Raw genomic sequence first — 19,656 nt, 5'->3', positions numbered from 1 at the left:
GAGAAAAAAGAGAAAAGAAAAGATGAGATGAGAGTAAATGAGAGGAGATGAGAGGATAGGACTGAAAAGGAGAAAAGAGCAGAACAGATGAGATGAGAGAAACAAGACAAACGGAGATGAGAGATGGTGAAAGGAGCAGATGAGATGAGATGAGATGAGATGGTGTAAACGGTATAGTGTGTGGTTTTGTTGACGGTACGGTTTGCTTTTGTGTACGGTATGATATGATATGCTGTGAATGTCATGATATGATGTATGCTGTGTGGTGTGTTATGATGTATACAGTATGATATGCATTGTTGGGTGATATGAGATAAGGATGTATGATATATGATGTGCTATACATGATATATATATATATATATATATATATATATATATATATACAGTATACAATATGTGATATATGGTATATCATATAACATTTCTATGCTATGTACAGTTTTGTATGTACGATATATTATATGATATATGACATGATGTGTAGAATATAATATATACGCTGTGATATGAGATATACAATATATGAATGTGCGACATACCACATATATATATATAACTGAAGAGTTTGGTTCCAAAATAAGATCACTTTTTTTTTAAATCATGTTTTATTGTGCAATCCAAAGAATATCAATCAAACTGCAGTTGGTTTTGTTTTAATTGATGTCATAACTCAACACAATAAAAACATAATATATATAAAACACGATTTTTGATTTAAAACAAATTTCTCATTTTGTAACCAAACTCTTCACATATACACACATATATAATATGATATGAGATAAACAATATATGATTTGAGGTGGGAGGAGAGTGAATGTGTGCAGGTTGAGTCTTGTGATGTAGTGTATGACACATAAACACATGTGTATGAGCAACAACACGCTGTGAGGAGGCCACTGCATTCACACATCACAACATAAACAACAACAACTACATCAAGAGTGAAGAAACCCCAAGGGATGATGGGATAGATGATTACCTCATACTCTTCTTTAAAGCCGTAACCCTCGGCACATTTCATCTGAGTGATGTGTTGAAGCAGATCGGCCACGCGGATGGCCGGATGTAGTTGACCCGTCTGGTACGGCACGTCCACGGCATCCCGCTTGCGCAGCGAGTGTGTGTGTGACTGCACCAGACTGCTGGTGTCGCTCGTCAAAGTCTGAGTCTCATCTAAAAAAACACGAAACACAGTAAAGACACACATCCACATCAACACCCAACAACTTCTGTCACCATGACGATCAAAAACACTGACGTCACACACATCCGTTTACAGTGATCTCATCAGCTGCTCAAATCTGAACAATCGCTACGTTTGTCAAATTTAGTAAATTCACTGAAACACTGAACAATTCAGCTGAAAATGATTGTTATAAGACCATATGCTGATCAATATTCACATGTCTGCTGTTAAAGACGCTTACATTTAAATGATTGTATCTCTGATTCATCCATGTAACCAGCAGATGTTTTGGATGATATAGACACTATTGCAAAAGATACTGGAATCAAGATACATCTGGTTTTTGATAAATAAATAATCAAATACAAAAGGGAATTTATTTTTGAATAGAAGAAAAATATGTCAATGGAGTAACCAGGCCCGGCTCCGGATAGGAGGTGAAAGGTGGGCCAAGTTATTTTCCAGGTGGGCAGAGGGGGGGTTTACTATATATATAAATATATAAATAAGCGAAGACTGTTTCGCCCAAAACAAAGGGACAAAAGAAAAATATCTGGAGCTGACTTGAATATTGCAATAATTTTGTGATTGGCTGTTTTGTGGTGTGGGGGGGACGAAGAGTTGCTGAGAGAGATCCGCGGCTATCCACAGTTTCACAGATCCTCTCTCTAAACGGCTCTGGGTGGAGGCAGGGTGGGTAAAGTTCTGATAGGGTGGGCAAAGACCACCATGGCCCCCCGTGGAGCCTGGCCTGGGAGAAACCCAATTCAAAGAGAAAACAACATTATCATTTTTACTATTTTTTTTCCTTCTTAAGTAAATGTATCTTGTTTGAATATTTATATATTTGTGCTGGAGTACAAAAATATCCTTTGTTATATCAAAATATCATATATATTATGAGTCCATATTGTTCAAAATTAAACTTAAAAAAAAAAAAAAAACATTGACTTGTTTTCCATGTGAAAAAATATAAGAAGAGCATACAGGTTTATAAAGATGTGAGAGTAACAATTTACTTCCTAAAGACAATCCTTTGCATAATAATGGATCACTGTAAAAGGAAAAGGTGTTTCACAGATGTGATGAAAATGAATGAATGATGACACAGCGCCGGAGGAGAGGATGAGCGGATGACAGAAAGACACCAAGCATCAACCCTTTCACACTTCATCCGTCCTGCGTCACTTCCGTTTAATTCTGCCTGCGTCTGCTTTACTCTCCCGTTTACCCGCACGTCAAATCTGCCACACAAGGTTTGAAATTCATTTTCTCATGGCGGTATGATTGACGGGTGCGTAATGATTGGACGAGGGATCGTGACGTCACAATGACTGATGCTCAAAGCCACAGAAATCTCCAAAGGAAGCCCAACGAAAGCAAAGGAACGTGACCGCAACAGAAAACAATGCCATGATGATGCAGACGTGTGGGGGGGGGGGGGGTCATGTATAGCGTGTGATGCTGTAACGTCTTCCATGCAAGGCAAAGACACATGTGGGGGGCGGGTTTGGCAGCCAATGAGCCTCTACGTGAAACACAGAATCCCGTCAAGCTGACGAACTTACCAGTAATGGGGACTTTATAAGCAGATAGATTACAGGTTAAACGTGAGAATAGAGAGACAGCGAGGAGACGACAGCGAGAAAGAAAAGAGAAAGAGAGGAGAACAGGGTATAAGCAACAATAACAGGCAGAGCTCTGATCAGCAGTCTGAGGGTGTACGGGGGTCTGTCGTGGGATTCAAATCACAATGAAGGACGGAAATAAAAATGAATTTCAAAGAAAAGAAATGCAAAGAAATAAACCAGATGTGAGCGGCGGTTCTTAACTGCGGAAATCATAATAATAACGCTGCATGAAAAACTACCGTGACAAGTTAGGACGGTGAAATGTGTAAGCTTTTAAAAAATGATTTTTATTATGATAGCTGGTCGAATGTGAACATGAACAGATCATGTAACCGCACCTCCAAATGCTAACCATAAATAGAACTCACAAAGAAAAATTCTTATCATTTATTATTCATCCTTAGGAAGTTTCTTTCTTCTGCACAACACAACAGAAGATATTTTGAAGAACGTTGATCATGACTTCCATCACAGAGACATTTCTCAAAATATCTCCTGTCATATTCCACTGAAGAGAGAGTCACGTACAGGTAGGGCTGTCACGATTATTCAATAATCGTCTCATCGTGATTGTTTGACCTCATCGCCACAGTTTCCGATCATCGCAATTATCGCACATCTCTATAGAAGACACTAGGGGGAGCTGTAGTGCCTGCATATTTTAGTGTATTTATTCTCACTAAAGCGCGGTAATGCTTTTAAAATGTACCACCACAACACAATCACTTTAAAAAAAAACTAAAGCATATACCATAAAAATAACCTGCAGTTCAGTTTAATATTATTTAAACTAATCTCAGCATGAAAACAAGTCTGACAAAATTACATTAACATAGAAGTATACAAAAAGTGTAGTCTTGCAAGTGAGAAAAAGATAAGAAGCTTTTCTATGGCTGATAGCATTTTAATGGTGGACTCACTCCGGATCATTTACTTAGTTTACAAGTATTTAGTGGTTGTATTATTATTGACATGTAAAAGACTACACCTTAAATATATGATGACCCAATTTTATCCAGTGTATTTTCAAGAAAAAAAACAATCATTTTCAGAACAATATGGTCGTTTCAAAGTAGAATCAAAGTCAAACAATTAATCGTCATAACCGCAACGATTTATTAGACAATTAATCATCAGCCAAATTTCATAAAAGCCATAGCCCTAAAATAGACATTTAATCGCCATAATCGCCAAATACCACAAAAAACAGACAATTAACCTTCACAGTCATTAAATCTCTAAAACGAATAATTAATCCTCATAATTGCAATGATCGAATAAGTGATTAATCGTCAGCTAAATTTCATAATCGTGACAGCCCTATGTACAGGTTTACAAACACATGAGAATAAATGATGACTGAATTTATATTTTTGTGTGAATGAATAAAGTGATAGGACACACACACTAGTGATGCGTGATGTATTGATGCAGTTGAGAAGCGCGTATGTGGATGATTCACTGCCGTATAATCGGTCATTATTCTTTGTTTTATTGTGTAAGGTAAAGCTGTTCTTGCTCCAGCGAGAGGGATCTCTTACACGAGATGTTAGTCATTCATATTTAATACGCCGCACTGAGGTCTTAGTTTTATATTTCAATTAAAGTGTGTAATGGAGCTCAGGGTACGAGGGCAGGCTGCGGCTTGACGATTCTTTATCATGAAATAAACGGGGAAATGAAAAACATGCAGGTCAGCGAAGAGCTGCTATAGGCAGAAGAAACAACAGAGAGACGCTGATACGGAGATCAACTCCAATAAACACAAACATTTCATTCTCTTTCCCTTAAAAAACATTCAACGCTAGAAAACCTTTTAAAAGCTGGACCCTATAATACTTAAAAACATTTATGTAGACTGAAATCAAATAAAATATAGATCTAAAAGTGAGTAAAAGTGGTTAAATAACTAAAATCAGAAATGCTGCCTAAGGTCCGATTCACATTTTTCGTCTATTGTTGGCGCAAATTTGTTATTTTAAATTTAGACACTTAGCCAGCGTGCGCACATATAGAGCACACATTTATTCTAGGCGGGTCATGTGCAGAGGGATATCGGCGCGCTTGTGTTTTATGTGCAGTTTTAGACGCGGATGTGAATCACCCTTTGTGCCGTGTTTAGACTTGACTTCTCTTTTGAGGCTGCTAGCGTCTGTTTTACATTTTAATCCTACAGAGTAAACAGTGTTTTCAGAAAACATCCTGAGTGCTTTATTAAACAGGTCTTTTGAGGTTAAAAAAGTTCAAGTTTTCAGAAAAAAACACGGCCTATGTCAAGCTCATGTGAGGAACATGTTTGGTCGAGAAGACACAAGCCCACTGGAGCATAGTTTTGTATAAATGTATGTTCATTTTTTACTTTCGAACTCTTCTGATTGCATTTCTATAGAGAAATGAGTATTGTAGTTTTTAAATATGTGATTTGTTATTGCAAAAACGCTCTCTAATTATAATTTAAATAAACTTCCGTTACGGTGCCTATCTGTTTCTCTGGGCTGTCTTCATGCACAGACGCTACCTCTGAAGTTCAGTCGTTCGGCTGGTATTTGTAACCAAACGCTGCCAGGGGGGTTGGAAACTTTTTCTTTACAAAAAAGTAGTGTGAAGACGGCCTTAGCAATAAATAATGAAATAAAACTCAAAATTCAAAGTAATAAAATAAATTGAGGCACTTAAATTATGACTGACATTTACCCTGTTTGTAATATAAATTTAATAAAATATAAAATGACAAAAAAACTAATAACAAAACTGCTAAGAATTCAAGTAAAATAAACATGAAAATGGCAAAAGAAAATAGTTTTCGCGGCTGATTGTTTATTAAGTTACGGAGGGCAGATTTAAGGTTGTTATTGTTAAATGTATAAAGATTGTTATTGTTCATAAAGCAATCGTTCACAGCAGTCAGCTGTACCTCTCTGTCCGGTCTCGTTTAACATCACATCATTTTATTTCTTAAATAATGAAGCGTAACGTCGCCGAGTCTGTTTCTGTTAACTACAGCAGGACTACAGAATCAATCCCACAATCCTCTCCCCACAGCAGTCCATGCATATGAGACGTCAGACAGGATGTGACATCACACGCACGACATGCCTGTGTGGATGGGATGGAGTGAAGGCCTCGGCCTGCCCCCCCGCACACAGGTGGTGTGATGAGATAGAAAAAACACAACCAACCCAAATCAAATCCATGAAGACCAAACATTTTCTCGCTCTGTTCCAAAAACTAATGAGCCGTCGATGAAGACAGCGTCTGATGATTGTTCTTAGGAGCGCGTCATTGTTAGTCTCTATATAACACGAGGACCGTATGTGTGGTGTAGTGTACAAACACATCAGTTCAGCTTTTGAAACAGAGCTCATAATAACAGACATGAGATACAGAACTGAGGGAAAGAAAGTCGCTTCTCTCACCTAAGATGGCGGTGGGCACAAACGGGTCTGGTGGGGTTTGTCATGAACACAGAGAGAGAGAGAATGAAGAGAGAAAAGAGAGAGAGAGAGAGAGAGAGAGAGAAGAGAGAGAGAGAGAGAGAAAGAGAGAGAGAGAGAGAGAGAGAGAGAAAGAGAGAGAGAGAGAGAGAGAGAGAGAGAGAAAGAGAGAACATTCTTCAGTTAGTTTAATAAAAAACGAGTCCTCTCATGTTTAAGAGATGAAATAAGAGTTGAGTGAATGTTATGAAGGATTATATCATGGTCTGTTTGAATACTGGATTGTGATTGGCTGGAAGGTGTGCATTAAAAGCCTTTTACGCACGGGTAGCTGCAGTCAGTTTGATTACATTTAAAATGAACTGACAAAATAACTTTGATGAGTATGTGTGTTATAAGTGTGTGTGTGTTTGTGATGAGTGTGTTTGTGATGAGTGTGTGTGTTTGTGATGAGTGTGTTTGTGATGAGTGTGTTTGTGATGAGTGTGTGTGTGATGAGTGTGTGTGTGTGTTGAGTGTGTGTGTGTGTGTGTGTGTGCTGTTACCTGGGTAGTATGTATTTGGCATGTTGCTGTTTAATGTGTTGCTCTTCACAGTGAGAGAACATGGAGCTGCAGGAGAAAGAGAGAAACAGAAGTTAAACACACAAATATGATGGTCAGTAGAATTCAGGAGATTCCTCCGGTCACGTTGACTGATATAAATATCAATATAATAATCACACAAAGCTCTGGTCAGTTGTGTCTCCGTCATCTTCTACCTGAATTCAGAGCGAAGGAAGAGAAATATAAAGTGAATCATCTGAATCCTCACAGCATCACACCCGCTCGATGAGGTCACACATTCTGTTCAGATGCTTCAGAGACAGAAACCTGAGCACATGTGTGTGTGTGTGTGTTTGTGAGCATGAGTGGGTCCACTGAGCCATATTAATGATATAAATGTGTACCCCAAAATGAGCGAAACCTCCTTTGGGTCATGTGCTCACCTGAAGCAGAAGGTTTTCTGTTAGACTGATAATAAGACGGATTATATCTGACAGTCTGTGTGTGCGAATGTGAGTGTGTGAGTCCATGCAAGCGTGTATGTGTGCATGCGATTGTGTGCGTCTGTGTGCGTGCATGGGTGCGTTAGTGTGTGTTTGAAAGCGAGTGAGTGTGCGTTCAAGTGTTTGCGAGCTAGCGAGTGTGTTGTGCTGTGTTTGTGTGTGTGTGTGTAAGTAAATGTGTGCATTTGTGTGTGTGACCGTCCGCATGAGTGCAAGTGTGTTTGAGTGTTTGAAGGTGAGTGTGCATGTGTGTGAATGAGTGTGTTTGATTGTGTTGTGGTGTGTGTGTGTGTGTGTTTGTCTGCTAGCGAGTGTGTTGTGTTTGTGTTTTGGTGCATGTTAGTGTGTGTGTGTGTTTGTGCATGTGTGAGTGTGTGTGTGCATCTATGTGAGCAAGTTTGCGTGCGCGTATATGCATGTGTGTGTGAGTGTCTGTGTCCATGTATGTGTGCTTGTGTGTGTGTGTGTGTGTGTGTGTGTGTGTGAGAGAGATCAGAGCATCAGATCATTGATGTAAATAAGAGTTTGTGATGAGATCCGATGATCAGAACAGAATAAAGCAGAGATTGTCAGAGAACGTTTACATTGTTATTGTGAGTGTATAATGTGACTCACAGCGTGTGTTGGGATTGTGTGTGTCCATGAATGACAGCGCTTCATCACAGCTGGTGCCCTGTTCAGTGTAACTCTTATCCATAGAGTTCACCATCACCGTCATCTCCTGACGTGTGCTGCTCAGAGTCTCCTTACGCTTCTTGGCCAGTTTTCTAAAAAGAAAAAGCACAAAACATGTTCAGGATGACAAGCTAACACACTTTCTGTGTGTAGTGTGCAGACTGAAGTATACTTCAAAAGATCTTCTGCATTCACAAAAATGTGTATTTGACACAAAACTGAAGAGAACACACCTTCACTTCTCAGATGAAGAACACTCGTGAATTCAACACTCGTGTGACAACAATGCAAAATATTACTACTTGAAATGTTTACATTTTATAACGATATATAAAAAAAGAAACATTATTGTGTCCGGTCAGATTTACAGTAAAACAAGCAAATGTGGAGTGAAAACAGCAGCGCTCACGAGAGCACTCGAGGTGATTTGCCATTAAAATCATCAAGAGAGATTGATTTTAATGACCAAAGTCTGATGAACACGACGCTTTTATCCTCCCAATTAAACCCAAATATCATTTTAATCAATGCCCTGGCAGGACGCCGGCTCTCCGTGATTAGAACACCAGCCCGAGCGCTTTATTTCCATTCTCCAAACACCAAACGTCACCGGAGATCAGAGGAAAACGCTTCAGTCGATCTCTGCCTCCGTCTTTCAAACGTCTCGTGCTCAGAGAGCAAATTATCCAGCCAATCAGTGGGAGCGAATGAGCGTGTGTGGGAGGGGCTCCGTGCCCGAGTTCTGCTTCCTTACGGAATGTCATTTTAAATGCGAGTTTGGAAACGGAGCTAAACCACAAAGTAAGGAGACGCGAGAAGTCTGACGGATCTGCAGAACTCTGTTCAAGCCGACTTCATGAGCATTAAGAGAGCAGATCCCAAGACGTGATTGATGAGCAAAGCCGACGGGTTACGACGCTCCTCGACGCACACATCACATTAGCTACTTTACACAACATGACAATATTCCATTAAGACAAACTTGAGACGGTCAGAATTAACTGATTTCATTCAGCATACGTAACGTATACATTTCTCTTCCACTTTCAGACCTGCGTCTCTAACTTAAATGTGTCAAATGTTGTAACTTGGATAAAAGCATGAATATAAATGTCACGTCATGTAACGTTGTAACGTAATGTAACGTAATGTAATGCATGCACAGACGCCGATGTTTCCGCCCGCTGTCCTGATTCTCAACATCTTTCCTGTTGATCTCATTCGGCAGCCATATGGAGACGCCCCCCCACTGTCAACACCACCACTTCTGTCCAAACACAAGCTGTCAAACACACACTTTAACACTCTGACACACACACACATGGAGAGATGAGAAGCACTGCCAATAAATCCGTCTATCATCAACACGAGCTTGATACTAAACCAACAAAAACACTCACTTCCGGTGACAGGATTCTTGATTTTTGAATGGATGTCAATGTGTTTTGCTAGCCATTAGCCGAAGTATTACAGACCTTCCCATCTCTATAATAAGAGTATCTCTGTTTAAAGTCCCTGTGATCCGGAAGTTGCGATCGTTTCCGAGTGAAACAGAATTTCGAAGAAGAAAATGAGTGGGCGTGGCTTGCGTTTTTCACTGCGAATTGATTGGATGTATAAATAGCTGTTGCATTTTCAAATGGAACTGGCAGCAGACTGACAGCTGAAGGGGAGGAGTTAACACACGTCATTTCAGATGGAAGTGTGTTTTCAGATTTGATCTGAAGATTTTGAGGGCACATTAGTTTTAAAAGGAGAACGACCCACATTAATAAACTATTTCCTATAAACGCTGCAAAATTTCATGACAAAATAAGAATTGTCAATTTCAGTGGGACTTTAATAAAATGAACATACAACAAAATTCAACAAATCGTTTATTTAATACAGTAATAACACAATAAAATAATAATACAAAATTAAATGAAATGAATTAAATCAAATGATTGAGGCATGTTTACATATAAACATATTATAACTAAGTCGTTTTAGAATTTCTGTCAACGTTTTGAAGTTTTGTGTGCAATGGATTCATCGAAAGCAGCTCATTTCTATCCTGACAGACTCGAGGAAACATGTGAGGATCTCACTGTGATGAACATCAAACTCAAACGCAGTGAGAAGCGACACCTCTCTGTCCACACGCCCAAAGCATTTATCAAAGAATAACAGCCGCCGGACACAGAGATGAAACTGAACGGCATTGTGGGTATCGTCTCTTTCTGAAGTCCAGCAGGTATAAAGGCGATCTGTGTGCACATTTCCAGTCTTATTAGAGGAGGTTCCACAGGGGAACCAGTGGGGAATTGTGTGAAGAGCGCTGACGAGAGAGACCCAACAGAGAATAAAGACACAAAACACAACTTCTGTGTGCGACCAGACTGAACTACCTTCAGCTTATCATTATATCTGACCAAACACACACAAACACCACAACACACATACCACACACGCACGCAAACACAAACTCACACGCTAAACACACACTCACTCGCACACAGAAACAGTCACACTTCGCAATACACACGCCCACACTCACGTAAACACACACACCACAACACAGACACTAACACGCACACACTCACTAACACGCAAACATTAATATACACGCACACATAAACAGTCATACACACCGCGACACTCACACTCATTCATACTTATTGCAACACACTCACTCACACACACACACTGCAACACACACACACTTGCATGCACACACACACACACCGCAATAGTCACACGCACTCACAAACACAAACACACACACACACCGCAACACACACACTCATTCATACATACTGCGACACACACAGTCACTCACTCACACACACACACACACACACACACACACACACACCGCAACACACACACTTGCACGCACACACACACACACACACACACACACATACATAGACACACCACAACACATACACTCATTCATACATACTGCAACACACACACACACACACTCACTCACACGCACACTCACACAAAACGCAACACACAAACAGTCACACACGCCGCAACACACACACTCACACACAACGCAACAAACACACTCACACAACGCAATGCAACACACACACAAACAGTCACACACTCCACAACACACACACTCATGTACTTAAGCAAACGAATCACGTCGCAAATGTCAATTAAGAAAGTAAATGTGATCAGTTTTGAGTGTGTTTTGTCTGTTTTTGTAAACTCCTGATATTTGATGTTTCTATGCTCAGTTTCAGGATCTGGACATGACCGGTGTGGTAATCACAGCCTGCATCTCTTGTTTTTATTGAGCTACTTTATCCCGGTGCTGTTCGTGCACTGAAATGTCTGCGAGACCTTGACCGCTGTCGGTCGACTCTCCTCCTGTCAGTTTATAAGTGTGCGCTGATGGTGTCCTCAGGGACACAAACCTCAGACCCGTCCACTTTATTGATGACATGACAAAAACTACACACACGTCCTCATCCTGCAACGTCAATCACATCTGCTCCCGCAACAAACTCTGAAGACTGACACCAACACACTTATGATCCACACCTTCTCAGCCTTGTTAAATCTGCTCCAGTTATTCCATAAGAATCTCCAACCACTCCAGATACTGAAGGTATAACCGCAAGAAAACAACACACATGACCGTACCTTTCCTGCGTCCTTCTTTACACTGTACACAAGGCAAAAAAAAACTTTCTTTCTTAGTATTTTCATCTAAGACATTCGTACTGGAAAACAAAACAAAAATACTAAGTAAGAAAGTTATTTTGCAGTATATATAAAAGCTCTAAGACACAGAAGAGCCGGCGAGCAAACGTCAGGAATTATATTTGATATAAAAGGAATTGGTGCTCGACTCCCAAAACTACAAATAGACACACTGCAAAAAATACTTTTTTACTTGGTATTTTTGTCTTGTTGTCCAGTCCGTTGTCTAAAAATTCTTGAATCAAGATGCATTTGATTGATGAGCAAATGACCTGAGATAACAAGTCTTCTGTCAATGGGGTGAGAAAAAGAATCTAGAATTTAGTGATAAAGAAAAAGTTTGACCTTAATTCAAGTTTATTTTTATTATTTTTTAACCACAAATTCACTGAAATTTCTAATATTTTGTCTTAAAACAAGACTTATTTTCTTATTGTCATTTTGCTCATTGATCTTCATTCAACAATTTTCAGATGTTAGAACTGGAAAACAAGACAAAAATACTAAGTAAGAAAGTCATTTTTTGCAGTATATATAACAGCTGTAAGACAGGGAAGAGCCGTCGAGCAAACGTCAGGATTTATATTTAATTTAAAAGGAACTGATGCTCGACTCCCAAACCTACAAATAAACAAAAACAACTCAGCAAGATCAACAACAAACAACATGAAGCACAAGAATCACTCGGGTTAAGAAAAGGGACATAAATGGACTTCATTTGCATGCCACTGACACAAACCATGCAGAAAAACTCAAGGCAGAAGCGCAGAATGACAGGAAATAATGCTGGTGAAAGAAAGATGATGATGATGAGTGATGAAGAATGGGTCCAGGTTGGGGAATGATGCTTTTCCCATCCCTGTGCTGGGCAACAGAAAGACAAAAACTAGTCTGGGGAAATAAATGGCTTTTCCAATCGTCCACAAGCAGAATGAGATTGTTAGTTTTGATATTAAACCTAAAGCGTTAATCACAAATCATCATCACAGACAGGCATTTCACATCCAAATCCACACGAGCACTTGGCTACCGAATGCTTTACCGTGTAAGACCACAGAGAATTCAACACTGAAAAGCATGATGGGGCAGACTGTTAAATGTCATTCCGATTGAAAATAAGGCCTGTCCGGACGCCGGTCATGCAGGCTTGAGCGCACAGAGCTAGCATAGCATGACACTAACATTGTACAAAGACGTTTTACTTACAGGTAGTAAGTGTAGGACTGATACGTTCTCCTGCCCAGTGGGGTGGTGAAGGGGTTTAGCAGTGGAAGGGGATGGAGATGACAGGAAAGAAAAAGTAAAAAATATTAATGTTTGAAAACGATATCAAATGAAGACAAACAGCCGTGGTGACATATGTGTGAGAGAGTTTCGTCTCCGTCCCGGCGACGGCACGTGACAAACCTAAACAAGGCTTTCCGATCGAGCCTCCCGCCGTGTCGTGTCAAAATTTGACTCCCCGTTAGATTATGACTCCCCTACTTCTGGTTGGTTCATTCACTTAGGATCCTGCTTTGTGATTGATCCCTATCTCTAAGACCGGCCCCACATCTCTCAGAGCGACCGTTGCTTCGTGTCAAAATATGACTCCCTGTTAGATTATGACTCCCCTACTTCTGATTGGTTCATTCACTTATGATGCTGCTTTGGGATTGGTCCCTATCTCTAAAACCCCACCCGGGCACCTCTCAAAATCTGACTCCCCTACTTCTGATTGGTTCATTCACTTTCTAATGGGGAGTCAGATTTTCGCCCTTTACTCCGGATGACAGTTTAGTTTTTACATCAAACATCTGAAAATCAAAACCCCTTTCTCTTGGCTGCCTTTGTGAAGCCGTTCTGTCATATTTAGAAAAATCTGACATCTGAGGATGGAATGAACAACCCGGTGACTGTCGGGACGATATCACACGAGAAGAAAAATGTGCTGTGATGTTAATGACCTGATGAACTGTGGTCATCGTTTTTAAAAAGGGAATTAGCACGACTCCTTGCTCTTCTTTCTAATCGAATTCAACAAATTAAAGCAAATAAATGCCACAGATTTAATCAGGCTCGTTCGTTTGATTTAGCTTTATTGAATGAGATTCAATTAACACGACCACGGAGCGATCCACGCTCAGACGCTGTGACATGTGTCCAATCCAGTGTTTGACATTACCCAACATGTGCCGACGATCTGTGAAGTGACGGACGGACACTGACCCTGAAACAGCCCAGATACATCATCATACGTTATATGAGATCATATGAGAGCTTTCTCCATTCAAATATGAACCATTTATTCTCTCTCACATGTTTGTAAACCTGTACGCGAGTCATTCTTCAGTGAAACACAACAGAAGATATTTTGAGAAGCGTCTCGGTAGATTTGTGTTCAAAATGGAGTTCTGTGCTGTTCGACGATCAACGTTCTTCAAAATATCTTCCGTTGTGATCTGAAGAAGAAAGAAAGTCATACAGGTTTGACGTGACGTGAGAGTGAAGAAACGATCACATTATGATGCAGAATGTATCTTAAAGGGACAGTGCACCCAGAAAAGAAAATTCTGTCATCATTTACTCCCGCTCATGTCTTTCATACCTGCATAAATGTCTTCGTTCCGATGAACACAGAGAAAGATATTTGAAAAAATGTCAGTCGTTTTCAATTGTGGGACATCATTGACTAGGAAGAATTAAAAGGTAGTCAAAGGTTACCTACTATGGTAGTGAATGATGTCCCAGAACTGAAAATTGCTCACATTCTTCCAAATATCTTTCTCTGTTTTCATTGGAAAGAAGAAATGTATGACAGATTTTTGGATGAACTACCCTTTAAAACTCACCAAAAAGGCAAAACAGCACAGATTTATAATAAGAAAATAAAATCATTTTCTTTAATTCTATTTTAGCAAGCTGGGCCAAAAGACGGAACAGTATAAATCAAGAGTAAAAAACTTTATCGTATTTTCTATTTTAAACAGCTGTAAAATATAAACGCGACTCACAACAGTCGGTACACGTGTGTGTGTGTTTGTGTACACAAATCATGTCTATAAAAACACTTGACGTCTATGTTGAAGATGTTAATGTGGTCCTGATGGAGAACGCTGAAGCCGCAGGACAAACTCATCATGTTTAGAAAAGCCAACAGACAGTATGTGACGGCAGGCGGCGTGTGTGTGAGTCAAAGCCCGTAGGAGGGGAATATTTGCTGGAGATGAGTCGAGAGATGTGCGCGGCCGGCGGGAGAGCAGGCTAATGTAAACCAGCCTCCGGCGAATCCTTCACTTTTATCAGCCCACCTCTCATCCGTCTCCAGACGAAAACCACTGTCAGACTCAAGTTTCCTCCAGTCGTTTGTGTGTTCTCAGACGTCAGAGGCCAAACCAGAAAGCGTCTTCTTATCCGGCTATTATATTTTATTTTAATGGGGCTTATCGTCATTATCGGATGAATAATTTAGCGACGAGGATGAGCCGATAGAAAGGTCAGGAGAAATATCTATTATTAATAGCTGCCGTTAAACTCTGGACAACCTCATCGACTCTCTCCGCACAAAACAAAACCCTCCACCGACTGCGGATGACTCCAGACGTTCCTGAATGATCACCAACATGACAAACGGAGTGGTAAACGTGCGCACTCGTGAAGGTTCTTACCGTTTCTTCATGAGGAGCACGACACCGAGGAAGATGATGATGAAGAGCAGAACTCCTGCAATCACGCCAGCGATCTTCACCGTGTGGTCCGTCTGTTTCTCCGGCTCCACGGCGTTGGGTTTGTGAGTGGCCGCCCCTGATATCGACCAAAGGTCAAAGGTTATACACAGTTCGAAGATCAGCGCTTGTGTTTGTTAAGCGTCTGAGCTCAGTGGTACAGGATGAAGGCTTTCTCTCATCATATCTTGTGAGAATACTGGTGATGGTGTTCTGGGTCTGTACCGGTGCATTACTGCATTATGAAAAGAGCTCGAAATAAAAGTGAATTTAAAGCCGTTTTTAAACATTATTACACACACACAGGCCGGACGCAGAGGTGTGTAAGTATCTGACCTGTTAGCTGGTGGTCTCCAGCGGCCGGAGCGATGCGAACGTAAGGCGTGGTGAGCTGTGTTACCAAGATAGCAGCTGCCAAACCACCAAAACACACGCAGGAGAGAGAGAGTGTTTGTGTGAGATAGAGAGAGAGAGAGAGAGAGAGAGAGAGTGTGTGTGTGTGTGTGTGTGTGTGTGAGATAGATAGAGAGAGAGAGATAGAGAGTGTGTGTGAGATAGAGAGAGAGAGAGAGAGAGAGAGAGAGAGAGAGTGTGTGTGTGTGTGTGTGTGTGTGTGTGTGTGTGAGATAGATAGAGTGAGAGAGAGAGAGAGAGAGAGAGAGTGTGTGTGTGTGTGTGTGTGTGTGTGTGAGATAGATAGAGAGAGAGAGAGAGAGAGAGAGAGAGTGTGTGTGAGATAGAGAGAGAGAGAGAGAGAGAGAGAGAGAGAGAGTGTGTGTGAGATAGAGAGAGAGAGAGAGAGAGAGAGAGAGAGAGAGTGTGTGTGAGATAGAGAGAGAGAGAGAGAGAGAGAGAGAGAGAGTGTGTGTGAGATAGAGAGAGAGAGAGAGAGAGAGAGAGAGAGAGAGTGTGTGTGTGTGTGTGTGTGTGTGTGTGTGTGTGTGTGAGATAGATAGAGATAGAGAGAGTGTGTGTGAGAGAGAGAGTGTGTGTATGTGTGTGTGTGTGTGTGTGTGTGTGTGTGTGTGTGTGTGTGTGTGTGTGAGATAGAGAGAGAGTGTGTGTGAGATAGAGAGAGAGAGAGAGAGATAGAGAGAGAGTGTGTGTGAGATAGAGAGAGAGAGAGAGAGAGAGAGAGAGATTGTTAGTTGACACACTACAAACCTTCATCCTTTCTTTATTTCACTCTTCACATGTTTTATTTTAATGTGAAACACTATTTAAATGATGACTGGTCTTTATCCTGATCATTACTTCTGTTTCTGCACTGATATACATTCACATCAACACATTTTCCTACAAATAAAAGCAAATGCCCAAAACACAAGTAATTCAGGTCACAGCTCATATCTCAGTTACACACCCGCTGGTTCAATGTCTCATACGTGTTGTTTACATGTTAGTGAACATATCAACTGCTGTGGTGACACACAATAATAATTCATACCTTTTGTAGCCACACGGACACAGTCGATCTTCGTCTCCTAGAAAAACAATCAGACATTAGTGATTAAATGAAGGAAGAGTTATTCACTTATATTACACCACTGACAGATTCATGGACAATACATTAGTGCAGTATTTTACTGTGGAAAGATTTTACTTCACTACATTATGAAGCAAACATCATACTTTTCACTCTACAACACTAAAATCTACTTCTTATAACTCCAAACTCAAGAAAGTATTCAATGTTTACTGTAAGAATAATATAATACAACTCTTCACCACAATAAACGAACAGAAAAAGATTGAAACATGCAAAAGTAGTTTTTTTTACTAAAATAGATGTTTCTGTTTATTGAAATGAAATAAAATAAAATATTAACCTTAACATTATTGGATAAACTTTAACTAAACGAAAAATTAATGTTGCCCCCCAAAAAACTGGAAAAAAATTAAAGCAGTAAAATAATAAAAACAAATAAAACTAAATAAAAAATTTAAATGTTGCTTAAAATTTTTTTATCGAATAAGTTTAAAGCACTAATATTATAAGAATAAACAAAAACTAAAATCAATTAATCTTATATATCAACATATAAAAGTAAACAAATAAATGACAAAATGACAAAAGCATACACCAAAATTGAATAATACTGTTACGGCCGACACTGTTCATGAAGCTCTGAACAATGTTAAGAAATGCGTTTGGGCCGTAATTATTATAGTTTTGATATTTTGTTTTATTTTAGATTGTACTTAGTTTTATTTAGGTTGATTAATATTTTAAATGAGCATTTATTTTGAGATTTTTTCATATATTTGTTTTAGCAATGTTGGCGTGTGCTTTTGTCATTTCATAATTGATTGGTTTATTTTTAATGTTGCTATATAAGATTCATAATTTTTATTTGATCTTCTATTATTATAATTGTATTGCTTTAAACATACTTCAGGTTTTTTTGAGGCAACATTTAAAATTTTCCCTGAGTTAAGTTTTTACAATAATTTTTAGGTCAATATTTAATTTAATTTCAATGAACAGGAACGTTTTCAAAGTTTTAACTTTGGTGAAGTAAAATAACGTTGCTGTGGGCTCATGGCCTCCTGAAACACAGAACATTAAGAGAGCCGGAGCTGGTTTAATGAATCAGGTCTAGAGTAACAGAATGAGGAGTCGACTCAATAAAAGCCGTCTGCATCCGTCAGCGCCGCAGATAAAACACACATCCTCACTCAATTACGGCTGCGGGAACGAAACTGCTGTCAATCTGAGAGCGCCGGTGAGGTGAGAGAGCAGCTGTGGGGCCTTAAGAGCACTGGGCGTCTCCTCTCACACTCAAATACTCAAAGTGTTTGAGAAAGTCTGTAAGACTCTCAGAGAGAGAGAGAAACCCTTCTGATGATGTGTGTGAACCTGCTCCCTGACGCCCTCTTTACGTGTTTGTGAGGACGGGTGTCCGGAGGGGCTCTCTTCACATTCATTCTTTCTTACTCACAATTAACTTCCTGCTGGACTCTGATCTGAGCCGGCCCGAGTGATTCCAGAGGGACCATGTGGAGAGCCACTCAATACAAGCAGTGAGGTGCTGAAAAGATGAATGTGTGAGATACTGTGTGTGTTTGTGTGTGTACAAGATTCCATGTGCGTTGCATGTATTTGAGAGAGTGTGTGTGTGTGTGCGTGTCCGCATGGGTGAGTGCGTGTTAGCGCGAGATCGTGAGTGTGTTTGTTGATTGTGTGTGCATATGAATGTGTGTGAGCGTGCATGAGTGTGTGTGCATTCGTGAGTGTGTGTGCATGCATTCGTGCATCTGAGTGAGTGTGTGTGTGCGCGTGCATTGCACCTAATGTCCCCATTAATCATAGAAACCCAACATGTGTATGTGCGTGTCAATCTCTGATTGACTTTAACTCTTCACTAACTGACTGAAGGTGAGACACAGTGGAGACATGAGGAACGACGCACCCCATTGGCCGAGCTGACGGCCTGATAGTAGATGCTGTAGCTCTTGTGCGGCAGGAGAGGGGCGTTCCAGTACGCGCTGTAGGTCCGGTTGTCTCCGACAGTGAAGGGTTGTGGTGACGGGACGGCGGCGGGGGGGAACTCTGCAGTGTAGTAATAGCGTGAGTTCAGACTGCTGGCGTTATGATAGTGAACCGGCGCAGGATAACAGCGGAGAACTTCTGCTTCACCTCCTCGAGCTCTCCGAGGCCTCTCCTCCTCCACGATCACCTGATACACACTGAGACACGTAAATCACAACACAACATCAGAGATAAGAGAGATCATCATGAGGTAACTCCCTTTTTAAATTTTGGTCAAAAATCATGTTTTGTATCGTGCATTCCAATGAAAATAACTGCAGGTGGTTTGTTTTGATTTCAGACATAATCACAAAAAACACACAGCTAACTTACATGATACAACACAATAAAAACATGATAACATAATAAAAAGCATGATTTAAAAATGTATTTATCTCATTCTGAAAATAAACTCTTCAAATACACGCTGCTCAAAAACTACACTGTGTGTGTGTGTGTGTGTGTGTGAGAGCTTGCATGCGTGTGTGTGCGTTCACTCTCATGTGTGAGTATGTGTGTGTGCGTTCACTCTCATGTGTGAGTATGTGTGTGTGCGTTCACTCTCATGTGTGAGTATGTGTGTGTGCGTTCACTCTCATGTGTGAGTATGTGTGTGTGCGTTCACTCTCATGCGTGAGTATGTGTGTGTGCGTTCACTCTCATGTGTGAGTATGTGTGTGTGCGTTCACTCTCATGTGTGAGTATGTGTGTGTGCGTTCACTCTCATGTGTGAGT

At 40.3% G+C, this 19,656-nt stretch overlaps 1 protein-coding gene across 5 annotated transcripts in view; it reads right to left on the bottom strand.

Annotated features, from left to right (window-relative positions):
- Positions 1-19,656, bottom strand: part of LOC130417535 (receptor-type tyrosine-protein phosphatase mu-like) — a 162,199-nt gene that overhangs the window by 28,929 nt on the left and 113,614 nt on the right. For 2 of the 5 annotated variants that reach the window (XM_056743145.1, XM_056743146.1), the window contains exons 12-20: positions 18,803-19,079; positions 16,837-16,873; positions 15,726-15,800; positions 15,333-15,468; positions 12,892-12,921; positions 7,921-8,072; positions 6,803-6,868; positions 6,240-6,266; positions 986-1,179 (exon numbers count right to left, since the gene is read on the bottom strand). In XM_056743145.1, the coding sequence (XP_056599123.1) occupies positions 986-1,179; positions 6,240-6,266; positions 6,803-6,868; positions 7,921-8,072; positions 12,892-12,921; positions 15,333-15,468; positions 15,726-15,800; positions 16,837-16,873; positions 18,803-19,079 (994 nt within the window). The remainder of the gene's footprint in view (positions 1-985; positions 1,180-6,239; positions 6,267-6,802; positions 6,869-7,920; positions 8,073-12,891; positions 12,922-15,332; positions 15,469-15,725; positions 15,801-16,836; positions 16,874-18,802; positions 19,080-19,656) is intronic. The other 3 variants (XM_056743147.1, XM_056743148.1, XM_056743149.1) reach the window with 3 other exon arrangements.

Source organism: Triplophysa dalaica, chromosome 3 (assembly GCF_015846415.1).
Source record: "Triplophysa dalaica isolate WHDGS20190420 chromosome 3, ASM1584641v1, whole genome shotgun sequence".
Taxonomy (NCBI): domain Eukaryota; kingdom Metazoa; phylum Chordata; class Actinopteri; order Cypriniformes; family Nemacheilidae; genus Triplophysa; species Triplophysa dalaica.
This window is presented reverse-complemented; position numbering and strand designations above follow the sequence as displayed.